An 18,540-nucleotide genomic window follows, 5' to 3' on the forward strand; every position below is an offset into this window, starting at 1 on the left:
GCCATGGAGCCGCGACGCCCCGGGGCGGGGCTGCGGCGCCCCCTGACGGCGGGGAGGTCCCTCCCCTTCCCTCCTCCCTCCCGCCGCGCCCCGGGGCGGGGATCCGTGGGCACGCCCCGCCTCCCTCCCCCCGCCCCTCCCCCCCCCCCCCCGCGCACGTGCCCGCCCCGGCCGGCGTACGGCAGCCGGCGAGGGCCGCAAGAGGCGCGGCGGCGGCGGCGGCGCCTTCGCCCTGCCGGCGCCGGTGCGGGCGCCGGTGCGCGGGCGGCGATGCTCGGCGGGCGGGCGGCGGCGGGGGGACGGGCCGCCCCCCCGGCCCCGCGGCTCGGCGGAGGCGGCGGCGGGTGACGACGGCTCGGCGGCGGCGGCGGCGATGGGGTGCCTGCAGAGCGTGGCCTGCAAGGCGCGGGTGCGTCGGGAGCAGATCGTGGTGTCGGACGTGTCGGCCACCATCGAGCCGGCGGCCACCGCCATCGAGGAGAGCTCGCCGGTGGTGCTGCGGTACCGCACGCCCTACTTCCGCGCCTCGGCCCGCGTCCTCATGCCGCCCATCGCCCGGCGGCACACCTGGGTGGTGGGCTGGATCCAGGCCTGCAACCACATGGAGTTCTACAACACCTACAGCGACCTCGGCGTGTGAGCACCGGCGCCGCCACCGGCACCCCGCCACCCGCACCGGGCTGGGGTGGGGGGACGGCACCCGGCACCGCAACGGGGCGGCAGCGTGGACCGGGGTGGCGGGGAGGGGGGGGGGGAACGGAGGCCGTGCGGCGGGCACCGGGCCGGCTACGGCACCGGCACCCCAGCAGCCGGCGCGGGCGCTGAGCTCCCCGGCACCGGGTGTCGCACCCCCACCCCGTGTCTGCACCTTCCCGCTCCCGGCACCGGCCCCGGCCCCTTCAGACCTGAGGCCCGCGCAGCGCCCGCTCCTCTCGTCCCACAGCCCGGCTCCCGCTCCCGCCGGCTGGCCCGAAGCTCCCTCGTTCGAGGGCTTTGCGGCCGCCGTTCCCCGCCGAGTAGCGTTTCTCTTGCCACCGGGTTGCGGGCGCTGCTGGGGGATTTGCCCCCTCGGCTTGCATTAAAAGGGGGAAGCTTTGCAGCGCTCGGCAGAAATGGCTGCTGGATACTGGCTTTTCCCAAGGCCGAGGGCGCGGGTGACGCGGGGGGGATGCCGAGGGGCAAAGCTGTTGACCGTGGCACTGTGTCGTCTGCCCCCGTTTGAAAGGGGTGATGCGTGAGTTGGGCTGGAGATGGCCAGAGGGGTCTGTCCCACAGCTCGCCGGCGGGCTCCTGCCGCCGGTGCCCTGTGGTGCTGGCACGGGGCGGCAGGCAGGGCAGGGGAGCAGCGGGTCCTCATCCTGCCTGCCCGCGTCCTTGCGTCACGGCGGGTTCGTCTGCGCGTGGCACTGGAGCACTGGGGGACGTTGGAGCAAGCGGAGGTCGTCACTTGTCAGCGGGATGGCGGCCGCGTGTCCCCCTGCCACTCGCAGGCAGCTCCAGAGCCCAGATGCATCTGAAGCCAGAGCTCGGACTCGGTGGGAGGCTTCACCGAAGCTCCCTGCTTGTAATTGCCACGTGGCGATTGTCTCCCTTGCTGTAGCCGCGCGGTGTTGCTAACGTGGTCGGCAGCCAGCATTTGGGCTGGAATTCCCCCCCCCCCCCAGCCATATTGCAGGGATTTCATCGCACCAGCGGCAGGCGTAATTGTGGTGTTTAATTATTGTACGTGCCTCTCTGCAGGTGTGTGTATTTAGAGGCATAAAAATCGCAGACTTTTATCGCAGGAGGGGGCTGCTGACAGGCTTGGCCAGTGCTGTGGTCGCGGTGCTGCAGCCGGTGGATGGGGAAGGCTGTTCTCCAGTGTGGGAGCTGATTAAGGAGAGAGTGACCCCAGAGAGACTCAGCAGTGAGTTTTGGCCCACTTGGTTTGATGGCAGGTTAATTAAAATAGTGTTGTGCTGGCAGAGCAAAGGCTTCAGCTGGCCGTGAGGGACTCGGCGAAGGAACCGAAGCCGAATTTGTTCTCAAAGGAGGTCCTGGAGAGCTTGCTGCGGGCTGGGAGAGGGTCCCCATGCTGCTTGCCTCCCCGTCTCTCGCTGGGCACTGTCACTGCCATTTCCCTGCTAACCTGGCCTTTCTCTTCCCGTTCACTAGGTCAAGCTGGGAGCTGCCCGACCTGCGAGAAGGAAGAGTAAAAGCCATCAGCGATTCGGATGGTGTGAGCTACCCCTGGTATGGAAACACCACAGAAACTGTGACCCTGGTTGGGCCCACTAACAAGATCTCCAGGTTCTCGGTGAGCATGAATGACAATTTCTACCCCAGTGTGACGTGGGCTGTCCCTGTGAGCAACAGTAACGTGCCGCTGCTGACCAGGATTAAAAGGGACCAGAGCTTTACTACGTGGCTGGTGGCCATGAACACCACCACCAAGGAAAAGATCATCCTGCAGACTATAAAGTGGAGGATGCGAGTGGACATTGAGGTTGATCCCATGCAGCTCCTGGGGCAGCGGGCACGGCTGGTGGGAAGGACTCAGCAGGAGCAGCCCCGGATCCTCAGCAGGATGGAGCCCATCCCACCAAACGCACTAGTGAAACCCAATGCCAACGATGCCCAAGTCCTCATGTGGAGACCCAAGCGAGGCCAGCCTATAGTTGTGATACCTCCCAAGTAAAGCGGCGCCGGGGCGCGCGTGTGAGGACCTGGGTGCTGTCAGCGTGCTGCAAACGAACGGGGTTTCTGAGCCAAAGCAGACCTCTTGGCTTCTCCTGCCTTTGTAGCTGTGGTTGGAAACGTGGCTCCTCCTTAGTCAGAAAGAGAGCCCGGCTGGCAGAGGGGCGCAGAAGAGGGATCGCTGAGATGGAGGATTTCCCAGGAAGTGGAATCGAGTACTTCTAGGGGCTTGCGGCTGGCAAAGAGGCTGTCTGACCTAAACGACTCATCTTTCCTTGCAGGGCAATGCAAGGAGCGTGAGTGTGATCGAACCGTGCCTGTGGCAAATGCTGCTTTCCACCCAACTGGAGGTAGAAGTGGAGACCGTGCCTGCTGGATGTGGAGGGCTCCTGCAGTGACCCTTCCCGCTGGGGCACGGGTGTCCCCGTGGTGTCTATACCTATGCATTTCGGATTGATAATCGACCCCTCGCCCTGCCTGCTGGGACTGGGTGGGAGGGCCCGGGAGTGGAGTGGGAGCTGGCAGTGCCAGGGTGCTGAGCCGGAGCCCGGTGCTGGCCGGTGCCACTGCCCGGGAGGGGTTTTCCACAGCCGAGGGGAAGCGGGACACGTTTTGCATGCGTCTGGGTGTGTTTGGAGTAGTTGTGAGTGTAGGAGATGCCATAGCTCTTTTCTGTCTTTGAGTGAGATCTAAGGGCAGGTTAGATGTCCTTTCGTTTTAAGGTGCACTAAATCTTTGCAGTTCCTCAACCTCCCCCCTGCCCCCAAATCCCTCTGACCCTTCTTTTATGGAAGCAAAACCGATTCTCAGCGAGCGAGAAATTGGGAGCGGTTCCCGTTCACCCAGCCCAGGTGCTCGCTGACTGTGTGTGTGGGGTACCCAAACCAGCTTGGAGGTACCCCAGGACTCACATGCTTCCCCTGCAGACCCAAGTTTCTTGCAAGAAGTTGGGTGCTTGCTCGTTTTCCATGCAAATGCTCGTTCATGTGGAGACCCTCCTCCTCCTCAGCCACCCATGGAGCAGGGTGGCTACTGGCAGGGATGCCGGTGGAGGGGATGGTGTGCCTTGCAGTAACTCCTCAGGCTCTGCAGGGAAGGGGGTCTCCTCTCTGTGGGCTGGAGGCAGGGATGTGAGCAGAGGCTGTGCAGGGCAGGCCGGGGTTTGCCTGGGAAGAAGGCGAGCATGCTGCCTGGGCGCTGCCTCCTGCTGCTGCAGGTGTTTGGGGGACAACAGGGGGTTTTATTTGCCTTTCTCCTCGCCCCTTGCTGCCTGGATGGCTGGCATCATCTGGTCTGTGGGCTGGTGCGGTGCTGTGGGCTGCGACCTGCAGTTCCCAATATCTCGCCCTCAAGATGCAGAGAGGCATAAGCCACGGCCGTGCTGCCAATGCCCCAGGTGCCCCGTCGCTCCTGGGCACACGGTTACGGTTTTCGCTGCTTTCTCTGCTCCGTACACTGCCCCGGCACGAGTCCTGCGGCTCCTCTGGCTCACACCCCTGCTTTCGCACCATGGGAGGTTTGCGCTGCCCTGGGGATGCGGGTAATTCCTGCTGGGAGGGTCCCATCTTTTGTCCCGCTGCCAGAAGAGCCTGGGGAGGGTTGCCGTATTTGGCACTTCCGTGCAAAGCCTCTCCTGCGGTATTAGCAGCGCTGCCCTGAGCCTGGCCGTCCGGACACCCAGCCCGGTGCTGTTTTGCTCCCCAGGGTGTGCTGGCACATCCCCGCAGCATCGCTCCGCAGAGCGTGGCTGAGCTCCTGCAAAGCTTCAGCCATGGCATGTGCTTTTCCAGGGTGGGATGCGCACCCCGGTCCCTGCTGGCGAAGGGGCTCCCTAGGCATCTTAGACCAAAAATCCCTGTGAAATCCCCGTGCTACTTACTATTCTCAGTAGTGTTTGCTGCTGATTCGATTCTTTATTTATTTTTTCCTTTGGGAGTGTTGCATTTTGACGCCTTGACGCACACTTCCTTGTGCTGGGGCTGGTGGTCCTGCTCCTCCCGCTCGGCCTCATGGTGGGCTGGGAACCTGCTGCTTTCGGTGCCTATGTCTGGGTTTTGCCAGGGGCTAGAGCCTTGCAGTGAGAAAGGTTTGGAGGGAGAGGGGGCTCTGAACTTTGGTTTGCTGTGTTTTCTGGAACAAAACTACTGGGAGCGTGCTGGCGTGGGAAGATGTCCCACTCTTGTGAGACTCTGCCCATGGTTTTGTCCTGGTATGGGATTGACAGCAGCTTTTGCCGTCACCAATGTTTCGTTTCTCAAAAAGCATGTGTGGAGAGGGTTTAGAAACTTTAAATACAATTTTCCTTAACTTTTGGGGGAGGAGGAGGGGTAAGTACCTTTCAGTTTGAAATTAGGCAGATGTATACTTTGGACCCAGTGGGACAGAAATGTCTCTGGCAGCATCAGAGCTAAAAAGCCAGAGGAAGGGGTTCCCCAACAAACAGGTAGACCTGAGATGGGTTCCCTGCTGGGAGAGGATGCTGCGTCCAGAGAGGCTGCGCGAGCCAGCTCCCCAAAACCTACAGGGAAGGGCTGGGGCTGCGCTCGGGGGCTGCGTGCCGGCCGTCAGCCCAGGGAGCTGCTGTGGCACTGCCGCGGTGCCAACTGGCTGGGAGAGTGGAGATGCTGGCGCAGGGATGCTGTTGAATTCTTTGCCGTCTTTTGGGATTTGCTGGCCGGCCGGAGCCTTGGCACATCATCTGCTGCGACATTGAGACAGCAGTGGCCGCTGTTTCTGTCCATGCGTGTCTGCAACGTCCCCAGGGAGGTGCTCGGTGCTGTCTGGTGCTGGTGTTGGGCTCAGTGCCTGGCCGTAGCTGTGTGCCTGAGCTCCAGGGCTGCCCCAGCCTGCAGGCAGGCTCTGGCTGAGCCCCCGGGCCATGCCCGTGTTCATCTCTTCGGGCTTCTGCTGGGCTTCTGTGCCTGCTCCTTCTCCGACGGCTGGATTTGATTCACTTGACTCTGTTTGATGCGTGGGTTGTCTTCGTGGGCATTTCCCGGTTAAAAAAAGAAAAAAAAAAAAAAGTTTGCAAAAATTGTTTGCAAAAATAATTTGCTAACAATGTTTGCAAAAATTTGCAGGCATTTTGCATGTTCGCAAAAGGTGCGTGTTCACACTTGGGTGGAGGTGCTGGGTGAGTGTCTGCCAGTAGCACTGACCGGTGGAGCCTGGGTGCAGGGCTCATGATGCTGAAGCGAAGGGGAGGGAGGGAGGGAGGCGGTGGGTGAGAGCTCCTGCGTGCAAGTCCGGGTTTGGCTCACGTCCCCATGGCCCGCAGCCGTACTGATGGGGACCCTGAGTGGGCACCCCAGCTGCAGAGCCCACGCCAGGGACGAGCACCCGGACCCCCGGGCTCGGTTGTCCAACCGCCCCGCGGGACCCCTTCCTTGTGCCCCACTTTTGCACCAGCACCCCGTTATCTCAGGGAGGGGCAGGTCACGGAAATGCCCACCCACACACTCCCCTTGCCCTGAGTCTCGGGGTGCCCCGTCCCCTCCGTCCTTGTCTTCGGGTCACTTATTTATTTATCTATTTATTTATTTATTTATCTATTTATGTATTTATTTATCTATTTATTTATTTATTTATTTAAGGTTTAAGTTATTTATTGGTATTTATTGATGGCTGGAAGTTGGGGGGGGGTCATTTCTGCTGCACGGTGGGGGCAGCTGGGTCCCCCCCTGCCCAGCCCCCTGCATTTTGGGGTGCTGCCACATTTGGGAGCGCCACTGGGAAGGGATCTTGTGGGCCCCTGCGCTCCCATCCCCTTTCGGAGCTAGGGGGTAGAAAGGAAGGGGAATAATGTTGGTGCCTGCAGGGAGGACACCCGGTGCCTGTCCCTTCCCGCAGAAGCTCAAAGCCCCCTGTGCCCCCTCCCCAGGCGCTGTGCTCCCTCCCGTGCCCGTCCGTATTTATTGACCCGGCCTCCTGGCATTTCTCCGTTCCGCTCCTGCTGGATTTGCTGTTGCCAATTTCTGGAGATGGTGAGAAGAGCCAGGACGTGTGGGTGTCGCTATGGAGAAAAGACCAAACCAGGTATTCTGCTGCCGCGTGGGGAAAATCGGAAGGAGAAGAGGAAAGCTGGTTTTGCAGAGTGCCTTAAACACAAATGACTTTACTGAGTAGGGGGCTTGGACTTCTGTCTCTGGATGTTATTACCAACTCAAACAGATGTTGCATTTCACTTCTCTGGGATTAAAAGAAAACCACTCGAGCTGTACTGGAACCAAACCCTGTGTTTGCTTGAGTCCGTCTGGCTGGCTTGCACCTCTGGGGCCGTGGTGGTGCGGGGGAGCAAGCAGGAATTCATGGGCTTTCGGCCGTCAGCCCCGCCTGGCTCGGCGGCAGGACCAGCAGCTGCCCCGGCTGGCTTTAAGCCCCGGGTGTGGTGATGGGACTCGTTCCCCCTTGTCCTGACTTGCAGGTGGCTTCTCTGGTGTCCCGGAGAGGTTGTGCTTGCCCTGCTGTTCCCCTTCCTCGGGAATGCTCAGAGCAGCCTGTTTGCACAAAGCTGGCTGTGGGGCTGTGTCCTCAAGCTTCCAGAAAATTGGGCAGTTGGCTGGAAAGCTTGTGGAGGGGCAGACAGCCCTTTTTTCCCTTAGGGAACCAGATCAAGGCCAGGGCTTTGTGCTGAGGGACTGGCAAGAAACCCAGGAGTTCATGCAGCCCAGCTGTGCGGAACTAAGGAAGCTGCCAACCTTGATAAGGCTGAAAAAACTACACAGAAAAGGGATGGTTCCCCTTTGAAACTGCAGATCTCCCTCCCACTTCTTGTAGAGTGAAAGAGGGGAACAAGAGTCAACCCAGAGACCAGGGTTTTTCTTCTTATAGTAAAAATAATACATGGGGATAATGCAGAATTTCATAACGAAGGTTCATTTAAAAGTCATTTGGGGAAAAATACAAATATTCACTGTATAGTTCCTGGAGGCAATTAAATATTAATATATACATTTTTTTGATAACGAAAGAGGGAGGTCTCTGAAATGCAGCCATGTTTGGGGAAGGATGTCCTCAGGAGGGACTCCTGGCCTGCACACTGGGGTGAAGGAGGACAATGATGGGTGCTGGGAGAAGCCAGTGGCTCTGGACATTGTCCGAGGACTGACGGGCCACATCCCAGGTGAGTGTGGGTGCTGCTCTAGGCTTAGGCCCTGCAGGATGCTGGAGGATAGCTCATTGCATCCAGTGCATTGCCTACCATGAACAACCACCCTACTAGTCCCTGCTTGCTGTGGGGTGCATTTGTGCCCTGAGCCAGCCAATTTCTTTAACAGCTGCTCGTTTTGAGTGTTGCTGATTGTGCTGGGCACCGAGAGATGCTGGCAGGCAGCCTATGAGCTATTCGGTAAGCGGGTTTCTTTCCTAGTGTTATATTAAAGCATCGCTCATCTCTTGACAGATCCCCAAGATGTAGGTGCAGAGGAGAGTTTGCATGGCTTGTATCATGCCTGCTTGTGCCCTGGGAAGCAGGGTAGGACTCCCCACGCTGCAGCTAATGTCAGGCCAGGCTGAGGGATGTTCCCTGAGCAGACATGGCCTCCTTCCCACCATTGAGGCTCTGCTGCAAAGCAGGGGCAGCAGAACTGCCCTGTTTTGAGACTACGTGCCCTATGTTTCCAAAGTGCCTTATTTACAGAGCAAGAACAGGGTCAATCTGTGCCACTGCCACCCACCCAGGAGCATGGGCACATATCCCAGCTGCACGGCCACAGGGAACAAAGTAAATCGTGCAGGGTGCCGTGGACGCCAGCAGAGGCAGACGAGGGATACTGCAAGTAGTACTGAAGATCAGTTTATTTGCTCTATTCCCTCTTCCATAAAACCTGAAAACAATCAACTTCCAGCAAGAGATGAGAAAGCAGTTAAGAAGTGAGAGATTTGGCTCTGCAGCTCCTCCCCACGCACGAGACCAGACAAAGGTGTTAATGCAGCAGTTTGGAGCCCCTGAAGCTCCCTGATGGGAGGCGTGTGAGCCCACCAAGACACCCCTCCGGGGCCTGGCTGCTGACACCATACCTCTCACTGTGCCTCTAGGAAGAGCCGAACAGGAGAGACTCCACAGTGCAAGCCCGGGAGCCCTGACTGGTCTGCTAACCGCTTCCTTGCGGGGCTGATTCAAGGCAAGAAAACACCCAGGGTTTTAGTTTTGAGGGGAAGTGGGGGATGAAAGGGATGGGGAGGGTTGGTTTAGTATTGCGATGCACCATCAGGGTGACGGTACGAGGCTGCTGATCACATGCTGCCAGGGAGGCCGGAGCTGGGCACAGGGAAGGCTCCTGATGCGGAACGACCTGCAGCCCGGCGGGATGGATGGGCAGACCCGTTCACTCCGGCTGCGGGGTGTAACGCAGGTACTTCTTGCCCGACGGGAGGTCCTTCGTGAAGACTCCTTTGGGAAAGAGCTTCTTGGCTTCCTCGTCAGGTAAGGTGGGCACGACCATGACGCTGTCACCAGGCTGGGGAGCAGATGAGAACTGTGAGAGCTGGCAGGCTTGGATGCAGGTGGCACGTCCGTGCTGGCAGGTGACACTGCCTCCCCGTGAACACTTGGCCCCAGTGCCCCAGGCACGTCCACTGCAGCTCTGCCTGGAGCCGGCAGTGAGGACTGACTGGGAGCTACACCAGGAGGCGTGGGTGATGTCGAAAGGGACAGCTGTGCCATCTGCCAGCCCTGCCAACGGGATCCCACAGCCCAACTTCCCCACAGCACTCCCACGGGAACAGGGAGTAACAAGAGGGGAATTTGGGCATCTCTACAATGCAGGAAGGAGCACAGCTTGCCCGAGTCTGCTCATCCATTCCTATTGCTCAGGCACCCCTGGACAGGGGATGCTGATTCCCCCTTGGTGTGCTAAGCCCCCAGGGAAAGGTGTGCTTCCCTGGGAGGTGGGCTGGTGGGTGAGCTGGCCCCACACCGCTGGGAGCTTATGCTGCAGGAGACAGGAGTCTTCAGAGGCAAGGCTGCCTCCACGCTCTGCTTTGCCCCAGGAAGTGAAGGTGCAGTTTGTTGTGCACTCAGCACACGGACACTGGTGTTGAGGGGTACCGATAACCCGAGTTACTCAACCTCTGAGGCTTGCGCCTACGGGGCCTTCCTGCCCAGATGGAGCGGGTGGGTGTTTGGGACAATGCTCTGGGAGCCTGGTCCTGTCTCATAACACAGCAGGACTTCTCCAGGACACCCTCTAACAGCAGGAGTGTGTCCTCTGGCTCCAGACAGGCAGGCTTCCCCAGGAACAGCTGTCAAAGCCAGTGGCAGGACAGGTCCAGGAGCTAAGCAGCTCTGCTGGGCTGAGGAAACACTGGCTAGCTAAAGCAGCCAGACTGTGCTGCTTGTTCTTGCTTTATCTTGGCTGCCCAAACTGTTTTGGGGAGTTTTAAATAATGCTACCAAACAGGGATGGCTACAACTAAGCAACTTCAACTAGTAATTTTGCACAAGGATAGGACTCAGCTGTGTATGTGCTGGGCAAAGTGGGGCCATGCCCATACTGGCCCTTCCTGGCTCAAAGGCAGGAGAGCAGGGAGCTGGCCCAGGCAGTGGTGCCCCATGCTTGCTGCTTTGCTGGCTTTGGGTGGAATTTGGCACACTGACACTTGGCAATGCCCTTCCTTATCACAGACAACAAGGGCAGGACCTGCCCTGACCCAAAGCTCAAGTACTGATAGCCAGAAGGGCCAAGGCCAGCATTTGCTGGCACCAGGGACTGAGGGCAGGGAAAGGAGGTTCCTATGGCTGACTCCAGACTGCAACAGCCCTGGGGCCTGGGCTGAGATCCAACTCATATCCCAGGACCTCAGCAGCTTTCCCCACCCCGTGGGTATCCCTCAAAGGGAGGCTGGCTGACGTTTCAATGCACGTTTTCAGTGCCTGGCTGTGAGCTTTGCTCCCTTCCTCACCTTCCAGTCCACAGGGGTAGCGACCTTCTTGTACGCCGTCAGCTGCAGGGAGTCCACCACTCTCAGGATCTCATCAAAGTTTCTCCCAGTGGTGGCTGGGTACAGGATGGAGAGTTTCAGCTTCTTATCCGGGCCAAAAACAAACACCTGAGCACAGGGAGACAGGGTCAGGGGCTGGGCAGAAGGTGTTTGTCCAACTGCTCTGCTGGATCTGCTCAGCCCTGCTGCTCCTCCCTTTCCTGGGAGGTGGCTTGCTTGATCGCAGGTGTCCGGACAGGGGAGATGCCATGGTGGGGATTTCCTAGAGCAACAAGTGATGCCAAAGCACAGGGAACATGATGTTTGCTCCGGGAGCTCCCGTTTCCAATGCCAGCTTGTTTTGCTACTTGAAATGGTTCCTACCCTTGACCTGTGCCCTTTTAATGCAGGCCCAGGAGGACAGAGGGGGAGTCCAGCAGACCATACACTTTTGTCCCCTCTGTGTTAGGATGGGCACAACCAGGATGAGCTGGCGGCAATAGCAAGATGAAGCTGTTGCCAGAAGGCCAGTGCTGCACCAGTCTCTTGCTGCACCACAACCCATGAATCTAGCCCAAGGAAGTCTACCTAGCTCCTGAAGATGGTCATGTCCATTCAGGTAAGCTGCCCCCATCTTCAAGCCCAGCCCCACGGACACAGGGCAGGATGGCAGGCAATGCCTACTGCCGAGAAGGCTACCATGCAGCAGTGCTCCAGGGCCAGCTACTCACCACGCGAGCCGTCAGGGGCATGCCATCCTTGTCCCGCTCATCTGGGTCCAGCATGCCCAGCTTGACAGCAAGCTCCCGGTTTGCATCAGCGATGATGGGGAAGGGGAGTTTCTCCTCGGGTTGTTCTCCGTTGTATGCGTTGATGTCCTGCAGAGACAAAACCATCAGCATGCTCATGCTCCCTGTTGTGGGTACCACCGTGGGAGACAGAAGCCAGGCAGGGAGACCTCTGTGCAGGCTTTACATGTGTGGGGCAAGCTCCTGCACAGGGGCCATGCAGAAACACGTTCAGCAGCTGCCCTACAGGAGCTTGTGACTTGCTTGGCCCCAAGGCCTCAGGCTGGGGCAGCACAGCCAGGGGCTCATGGCCTTCCATGAAGTTTCTCTGCTTCCAGAAACCAGGTGACAAACGAGAAACCTGCATGCCAGGCCAGACTCTGCTTTGTTCTTAGAGGTTAGTTGTTAGGCTGTCTATGCTCACACTCTGTCGTTCACCTCTGGAATTGCCTGTGGACCAGCTGCTTTGCCCAGGCAGTGGGTACGGAGAAATAGGGAAGTCCTGCCCATGCTAGTGACACAGGGAGATTTACCTGCCCTTCCCTGAGAACAGAGGTGTCCCTCTTCTAACCCTCTCACAGTAAGTGATCTAGCACTACTGACAGACGTGTTGGTGTCACACCTGAACTGGACTGCGCTCTTAAGGAAAAGTTTCTCTAGTGGCAGAGCAAACCAGCAACTCTACAGCTAATAAAGGTCAAGTGTTGAACACTTCACAGGTCTTGTGCGAGGGACCAGCTCCATTCTGCACGTCACTCCTAGCTTACTTAACTAAAGGGTCTTGAAAACAGAGTGAAAGTCTGAGTGCAGGTGCTGGGACACTGCAGGCTCCTTTCTGAACCATGGTTGGGACAGAAGAGAAAACCATCCCCGTCCACAGCTGTGCAGGCTCTCCCTTGTGACCACAGTTTATGAGGTTGCTCCCTGTGCTAGTCCAAACTTGACCTGCTTCACGGTGAAACTGTATTTTGGGTGTCTCCATATCTGGTCTGGACTTGGTCAAAGCATTCGAGTTATCCTTGCTGTTTGCGGTACCACCCGTATGGGTCATGCTGAGCCACAGCAGGGTTGGGAGGAGCCAGCTCAAGGCAGAAAAAAGAGAACAGCTGCCAGCTTTAAAGCAAGTTTAATCCAAGGTTTCTGCCCCAGAACAAAGCTGCCTGTTCCTTCCATCCTCCTTATGCTACAAGGGGACAAAACTGACTCCAGCGCTGACGCAAGCCTCCCGCATACCACTGTCGTGCGTTATCAGCTGAGCTGATAATTTGAATGTACAAGTCTCTCTGCCTTCCCTGGGCTTTGAATGTGGGGGGACAGGCTATGTCCTGCTCAGAAAGAACTCGGGGAGGGCAGGGTTGGAAATGCTGCCCCTTGGCACTACCCACTGCTGCTCAGAGCATGCCAGAGGCAGCAAGAGCAGGCAGGCCCTGCACCACTCCTCAGCCCTCCTAGGCTGACAGTGGTGACAGGGGCTGTAACCCTGCCCCGGCTGCTCAGGATGCTGCAAACAGGTCAAGTGGTGCACACGTGGCAAGATGTTTCCTTTCCAGCTTTTCTCTTTGCTTGTTTTCTCCCCAGGGCTTTCTGAGTCAGCACTGCACTGCAAAAAAAGGGGCTGTTCATCTCGGCTGCGTTGTGGTCAGGCCTGCCTTGGTAGGAAGGAATCGGTTCTATTCCCCTGCAGACCTGCCTTGTCAAAGCAGAGAGGGAAGGAAAGCAGAGCTGAGGAGGCCAGCCCAACCAAAATGCTTCTGAATGCCCCACAGAGTCACAGGAGGCTGTAGATGAAGGTCAGACAGTGACACACACCCCCACCACTCTTCAGAGTGGGGGCTGGAGGATGAAGAGAGCTTCTGAGAAGCAATATCCAAATCCTGTGGACTGTAACTCGTTCCAAAATGCACGTAACTTCATGACCTGGGGTCCTCCGTACAAAACAGCCTCACAAACCCCACCCTATTTTGCAATAAGATACCCACGACTCATTCACTTCCCTATGAACTATTTTTCTTTCCAGAGTCCAAGCTGAAACCAGACATCACTGGAGTGATTTATTCACCCTTGACTCACCAAGGCAAAGGCATCGGTGGCCAAAGAGAGCATTGAAACCTCCTCTGACATGCACAGCACATCCCAGTCATCCCTGCTTAAGGAGCTTATGCATTCATCCAACCCTTGGAGAAGCAGTGCACAGACTGGGAGGTAGGAGAGTGGGATCAATCCCTGGCTGAGCTACAGGCTTGCTCTGGGTTCTGGAGCAAGCCTCTGGGTCCTGGAGCAAGCCTCTGGGTCTTGGCTAGGGATGGCTAAGAACAGCAGTGACATCTTTGGCTGGGAAAGCAGAGCTGAGCAAAGTGACATGAGAATTATTGGCTTATACTCTGGTCCTACCTGGTCCCACCTTTCCAGGCCCCATCTGCCCACTGAAATTTGGCAGCAAAGCAAGCAGAAGGTTCTTTGTTGTTTCATGCAGGATTTCAGCCATCCCTCCTGCCCACTTGCTTCCTCACAGGCTGTGCTTCAGGTAGAAACAGCTTCATCCTCTCACTACTGCTAGGAGCTTCATCCAACAAGAAAGCAGAGGTATGTAAAAGAACATTGCAGAGAGAGGCCTGCCCAAAGTTTTGCGCACTCCTAGGACTTCTCTCTAAGTTAAGATCTAGTGAAGGGAACTGCAGTTTCTAGATCTCAATCTAGCATTTAATAAAGACTGCTTTTATCCAGACAGGCAGCTTCTACCAAGGCTTGGTATCTGTTTAAGCTCTTTTTTTCCCCCATGGCTGGGCAAGAGAACCTTTGGTGTCCCTGGTCTCAGACTTGCGGCAGGCCCTAACACTTGCCTTCCTAGTTCAGCTCTTTAGCTCTCCGTGTTATCTGAAGTTCTTCTCTGCTTTGTCAAGGACAAAGGAAAAGGATCACATGTATAGGCAAGGTCTAAGAGCCAAGCAATTGCATCCCTGTCCTCTCTTATGTCCTCCATGATGCATGCATGCTGTGTTCATTGCTCCTCCACGCTCCCACACCACTCATGGTGTCACAGCCTGACACATCCTCCCATTCCCAGGCCGAAGAGCCCCAGTTGCTCTGCACTGAAGCAAACCTCTTTCCTCCTCTGCACCTATTCTTGTTCCCCTAGTGTGTGAGATGGGCAGATTTCAAACACAGGCTGCATGGAAGACTCCAGTCTGCTATGGATTTGTCCTCACCAGTTGGACCTTTTGCTTTGGAGGACTTTCACAGTTTTGTGGGTTTTTTTGACAGATGCTGAGCTGACATTTCCAAACCATTGTCTCTGCGGCCTCTCCCAGCCTGACAGAAAGCTCACCGCAGCTTCGACTGCTATCCTCTGCCTTTCTCCACGTTTGTTCTGGAAGGTTTTCCAAAAGTGCTACTCTGCCTCCCATCAGTCAGCATTGAGAGGCTGTTCTGCAGCTTCTGGTTTTACATGAGGTTGCGCTGAATAATTCCACAGCATCAGCAAAGTCAGCTTGTTGTTTACCTCTTTTCCAGATCACCTGAGTATGCTGAACCCCACACATCCCTGCACACCCTCGAGGGAGCTCACTGCTTCCCTCCCTTGACACAATTTATTGCTTCCTCCTGTCTCCCTGCAGAAAAGAGCCTGCCCTTCACAGAGCTGATTTTGTCGAAAAGCTTCTTGGAAATTCAAGGACTTAGTACAAGTCAGCAATACCCTATAGTTATTCAGAGGGCTTTGGCCAACCAGGAGATGAGACTGCCTTACAAAAGCACAACCCAGACTTTCTGTTATATTTAATGGGATGTTATCTGCTGATTTGACTGGTAGTTTCTGCCAGTTTGACCAGCACAGAAATGACATTTACTGGTGTGGGATCTGTACACTGTTTTTCCCAGGCCCTTCTGAGGCTTGGTGGGACATCGGCCGTGCATGGCAGGTACGGAGGTCCATTTAAGCAATAAGGCAATTAGGTAATTTCTAAAGCCAGTCAGCCATGAAACAATGTTTGAGTGTGGAAATTTCTCACCTTTACTACTTCTTAATGCATGCATGTCTCACTCCTGGAAAATGCATGAGAACATTCCTCATTTTAACAGCAAAGAAAGAGGCCCAGCAAAGAAAGTTCACCCAGGGATTTTTAGACTCTGGTCCTATCTGTCCGAAATGCTCCTTTTAAACCCCTACCACCTACGAGCCCTGGAGTCATACTCCCTGGCAGCACACCATTGCTGAGACTGCGTTTGAACTTTTTCATTAGTTCCTTTTATGTTAGTTCAGCAAGCTGTTTTGTTCCGATCTTTTTTTATACTCCCTCATGATGGTTTTATATTGAATATTCTCCTGTTTGTGGTTTAACGTTTAATATGTTTGTTCTCTTTTTCCAGCCTGGGCGTGAATCGCACCCTTTGAAGACTGCCTGTTCCCTTCTAATGCCTCCTTTCCTTTCCTGTTTTATTACCGGACTTTTTGAGCGTCTGTGGATAGACTGCCTTCCTCTGAGCTTTTAGCACCACCTTCACATATGTTTTACCCTTTCAGGTCTTGGTAGGAGAGCAGTAATACTGTTTTCCTCTTGTTTCAAAGTGTCAGTGCATAGAGTGCCCTGGACCTTGTGGAGCATGCCATGAAGATGAAGCAGACCTTCGTGTTCCTGCTCTGAATTTTAGCACCTCCTATCCTACACACTTTGGGATTCGAGATATGTAGTTCCAAGCCTGTGCTCTGTTCTGTCCGGGCTTTTCCTCTGGCCTTCAGAGCAAGGCAGCAGTGCAAGCTCCCCTTGTGCCTCCCCATGCCCCGTACCTTGCTCCAGGAGAGGTGGTCTTGGACACTGTCAATGGAGAGCGCGATCATCTTCACATTGCGCTTGCTGAACTCAGGCACCAGCTTTGCCGCCCGGCCAAGCTCTGTGGTGCAGACGGGTGTGAAGTCCCGTGGGTGGGAGAAGAGAATGCCCCATCTGAAAGAAGAGGGCAGGAGATGGCGTTAGGGTGAGACGTCATTCCGGTTTGTACTTCAGACATAAACTTGTACAGATTGCACTGCACGGAGACTAGTGCGGGAATGGCTCATCTCTCTAAGTGGAAATCCTGTCCTGGGAACTCTTCCTTCGCTATCGCTAGAAGCCTTCACGAGACGAGCCCTGTTCATCATGCTCTGAGAATATCCCTGCACCTCACTCCCCCTCTCCCTCCAGGATCCCACAGGGGATGCTGGAATAGCCCACGGTTCTTGAAGTGGAGGTAGACACCATGCCACGTGAGGAAGTTTGGGGGAGCCACATGTACACTCTGTACCCTAGAGACCACAGGTGCGAGGGGATGTAGATGCCAACCTGCCAGCCACATTATTGCAGAGATCGTTACTGATTTACAAGGCTATTCACTATCCTGCCATCACCTCATCAACTACCGTGTGGAGAAACACCCATGTATATCATGCAGCTTAAAAGAATGGGATAGGACCAAACCTTAACCCAACCGCTGCCATGAGCTGCCAAACTTAATGAAAAAATAAGAATTAATCAACTACCGGGGGAGGCAAGAAGTTAACATCACATTATGGCTACAGTTACAACAATACTGCCACCTCGCTTTTGCCCACCGCTTCCCATCAGTGGATCCCGCAGTCTTTAGAGCAGGCAAATACTAGTCATCCCACTTTACAGGTAAGGCAACCGGTGCAGAGAAAAAGGCAGCCCAGCAGCAAGATGGGTTTATGGCAAAATGGCTCCCAGCTCTCAGGATTTTCCAGAGGCTAACGCAAAGCCTTAAAATTCCCTGCCAGGGACTTGTTGCACCATTTCTCAGCTCAACGCTCACCAGTCTTACTGCACCACTCTTCACCTGGCCCCCAGCACTCAGTAAATACAGCCACATGCCACAGCAGCTGAGGAAAGTCCTCTCTTAGAGATCTGGGAATGGAGCTGGAGGGATCAAGTGAGGCACCCTGCAGCTCTGCCAGAGCTGTGTGATTGCCACGGCTCACCATGAAGTTATGGGGCTGCTACCTGGCCACTGGTGCTACAAGCCTCTTTATACAATAAGTATACTACTTGAATAAAAGGCAGCAAACCACGGAGTAGAAGCTGGCCAAGAAAGCTGCCATGTGGGTGACCAGGCTGGAACAGCCAGTTTTAAGAAGCCCTGCAGCTTATTTTCTCACTAAGAGGGATCCTTTTTTCCCCATTTGCCCAAGCTCACAATGCTGACAGAAACGGACTCAAACACCGATTCAAGGCTGCCAAACACTGCCGAGTCCCAAACACGCTGTGCCAGCACCCTCCCGCTTGTGCCAGAAACGGAGCGATGGGCTTTGGGGGAAAACACATCAGGCTCAAACAGTACCAGAGCCCTTTGCCACCGCTCCCTTACACACCTTTGCACGCCTGGGCTCACCCACGAGGGACGTACGTGACACACGGGCTGATCTCTGGGACCGGCCTGGACTCTGGCAAGCCTGGCTTTGCCCTTTCCAGAGCACCTCTTCCCTCTCCTCCAGGGCTCGGCTGACCCGCAGCCAGCTCGGCTCGCCCTCTTGTCCCCGGGAGGGGACGGGGGGGGGGGGCGATGGGGAGAGGGGCTCTGCCCGCTCGCAGGGACCTGCGGCCACCTCGCCACCGCACTCCCCTGGATAATAGCAGTGTCCCCCCCGCGGGGGGGCTGCCGCTGCGCCTCGACGTGGAGGGAAAAAAAAAAAAAAAAAAAAAAAAAAAAAAGCCATTTTTGGAACAAGCCCCTGGCACGGACTGGCCCGACTCTGCCTCCTCATGCCGGTCACACGCCCGCGGGAGTGACACGGCCCGCAAGGTTCCCACACGTAATTCACCGCCGTGCTCGTCTGGAAGGACAGCCTTCGCCCTCGGCGGCCCGGCCCGGCCCGGCGGCAGGACAACCGGCCCCCGGGGACCGTGCCCCTCGCTGCTGCCCGGTGAGCGGCCCCTTCCCCCCGCCCCGGCTCCCCCCGCCCCGGCTCCCCCCTACGGTGCTCACGAGTCTCCCAGGAAGTCGTGGAAGCGGATGCGGCCCTGCGTGGTCTCCGCCTCGAAGTTGGGCGCCTCGTCACCCAGCAGCAGACCCGGCATGGCTCCCGCTCCCCTTCCCGTTCGCTACCGGGGCCGTAGCCGGCTCTGCGCATGCGCGAGGCCACCGCCCCCCTCCCTCCGCCGGCGGCGAG

The 18,540-nt window shown here is 56.5% G+C and overlaps 2 protein-coding genes across 3 annotated transcripts; one reads left to right on the forward strand and one right to left on the reverse strand.

Annotated features, from left to right (window-relative positions):
* Positions 1-283: 283 nt before the first annotated feature.
* FAM78B (family with sequence similarity 78 member B) lies at positions 284-6,901 on the forward strand. 2 transcript variants are annotated; one of them, XM_030031676.1, is made up of 3 exons: positions 284-636; positions 2,155-2,673; positions 2,958-3,085. In XM_030031676.1, exons 1-3 carry the CDS (start codon positions 374-376, stop codon positions 2,974-2,976), a joined length of 801 nt encoding a protein of 266 aa, XP_029887536.1. In that variant the 5' UTR covers positions 284-373; the 3' UTR covers positions 2,977-3,085. The 2 variants fall into 2 exon arrangements, with proteins under 2 accessions (XP_029887536.1, XP_029887537.1); XM_030031677.2 differs by having other exon boundaries at positions 2,155-6,901.
* Positions 6,902-8,454: 1,553 nt separating this feature from the next.
* On the reverse strand, positions 8,455-18,522 carry PRDX6 (peroxiredoxin 6). Its single transcript, XM_030031678.1, has 5 exons — positions 18,357-18,522; positions 16,168-16,324; positions 11,328-11,474; positions 10,579-10,725; positions 8,455-9,134 (listed from the first exon to the last, which is right to left on the reverse strand). Exons 1-5 carry the CDS (start codon positions 18,446-18,448, stop codon positions 9,003-9,005), a joined length of 675 nt encoding a protein of 224 aa, XP_029887538.1. The 5' UTR covers positions 18,449-18,522; the 3' UTR covers positions 8,455-9,002.
* Positions 18,523-18,540: the final 18 nt, after the last annotated feature.

The sequence above is a fragment of the Aquila chrysaetos genome, chromosome 12 (assembly GCF_900496995.4).
Source record: "Aquila chrysaetos chrysaetos chromosome 12, bAquChr1.4, whole genome shotgun sequence".
NCBI classification, from domain to species: Eukaryota; Metazoa; Chordata; class Aves; order Accipitriformes; family Accipitridae; genus Aquila; species Aquila chrysaetos.

Excerpts from the sequence above, each read along its gene's own strand:
- FAM78B (XM_030031676.1), top strand. The coding sequence starts at position 374 with ATGGGGTGCCTGCAGAGCGTGGCCTGCAAGGCGCGGGTGCGTCGGGAG. Across the intron at positions 637-2,154 it reads ACCTACAGCGACCTCGGCGT|GTCAAGCTGGGAGCTGCCCG; the intron begins GTGAGCACCGGC and ends CCCGTTCACTAG.
- PRDX6 (XM_030031678.1), bottom strand. The coding sequence starts at position 18,448 with ATGCCGGGTCTGCTGCTGGGTGACGAGGCGCCCAACTTCGAGGCGGAG. Across the intron at positions 10,726-11,327 it reads TGCCCCTGACGGCTCGCGTG|GTGTTTGTTTTTGGCCCGGA; the intron begins GTGAGTAGCTGG and ends CCCTGTGCTCAG. Across the intron at positions 9,135-10,578 it reads CTACCCCTGTGGACTGGAAG|CCTGGTGACAGCGTCATGGT; the intron begins GTGAGGAAGGGA and ends TCTGCTCCCCAG.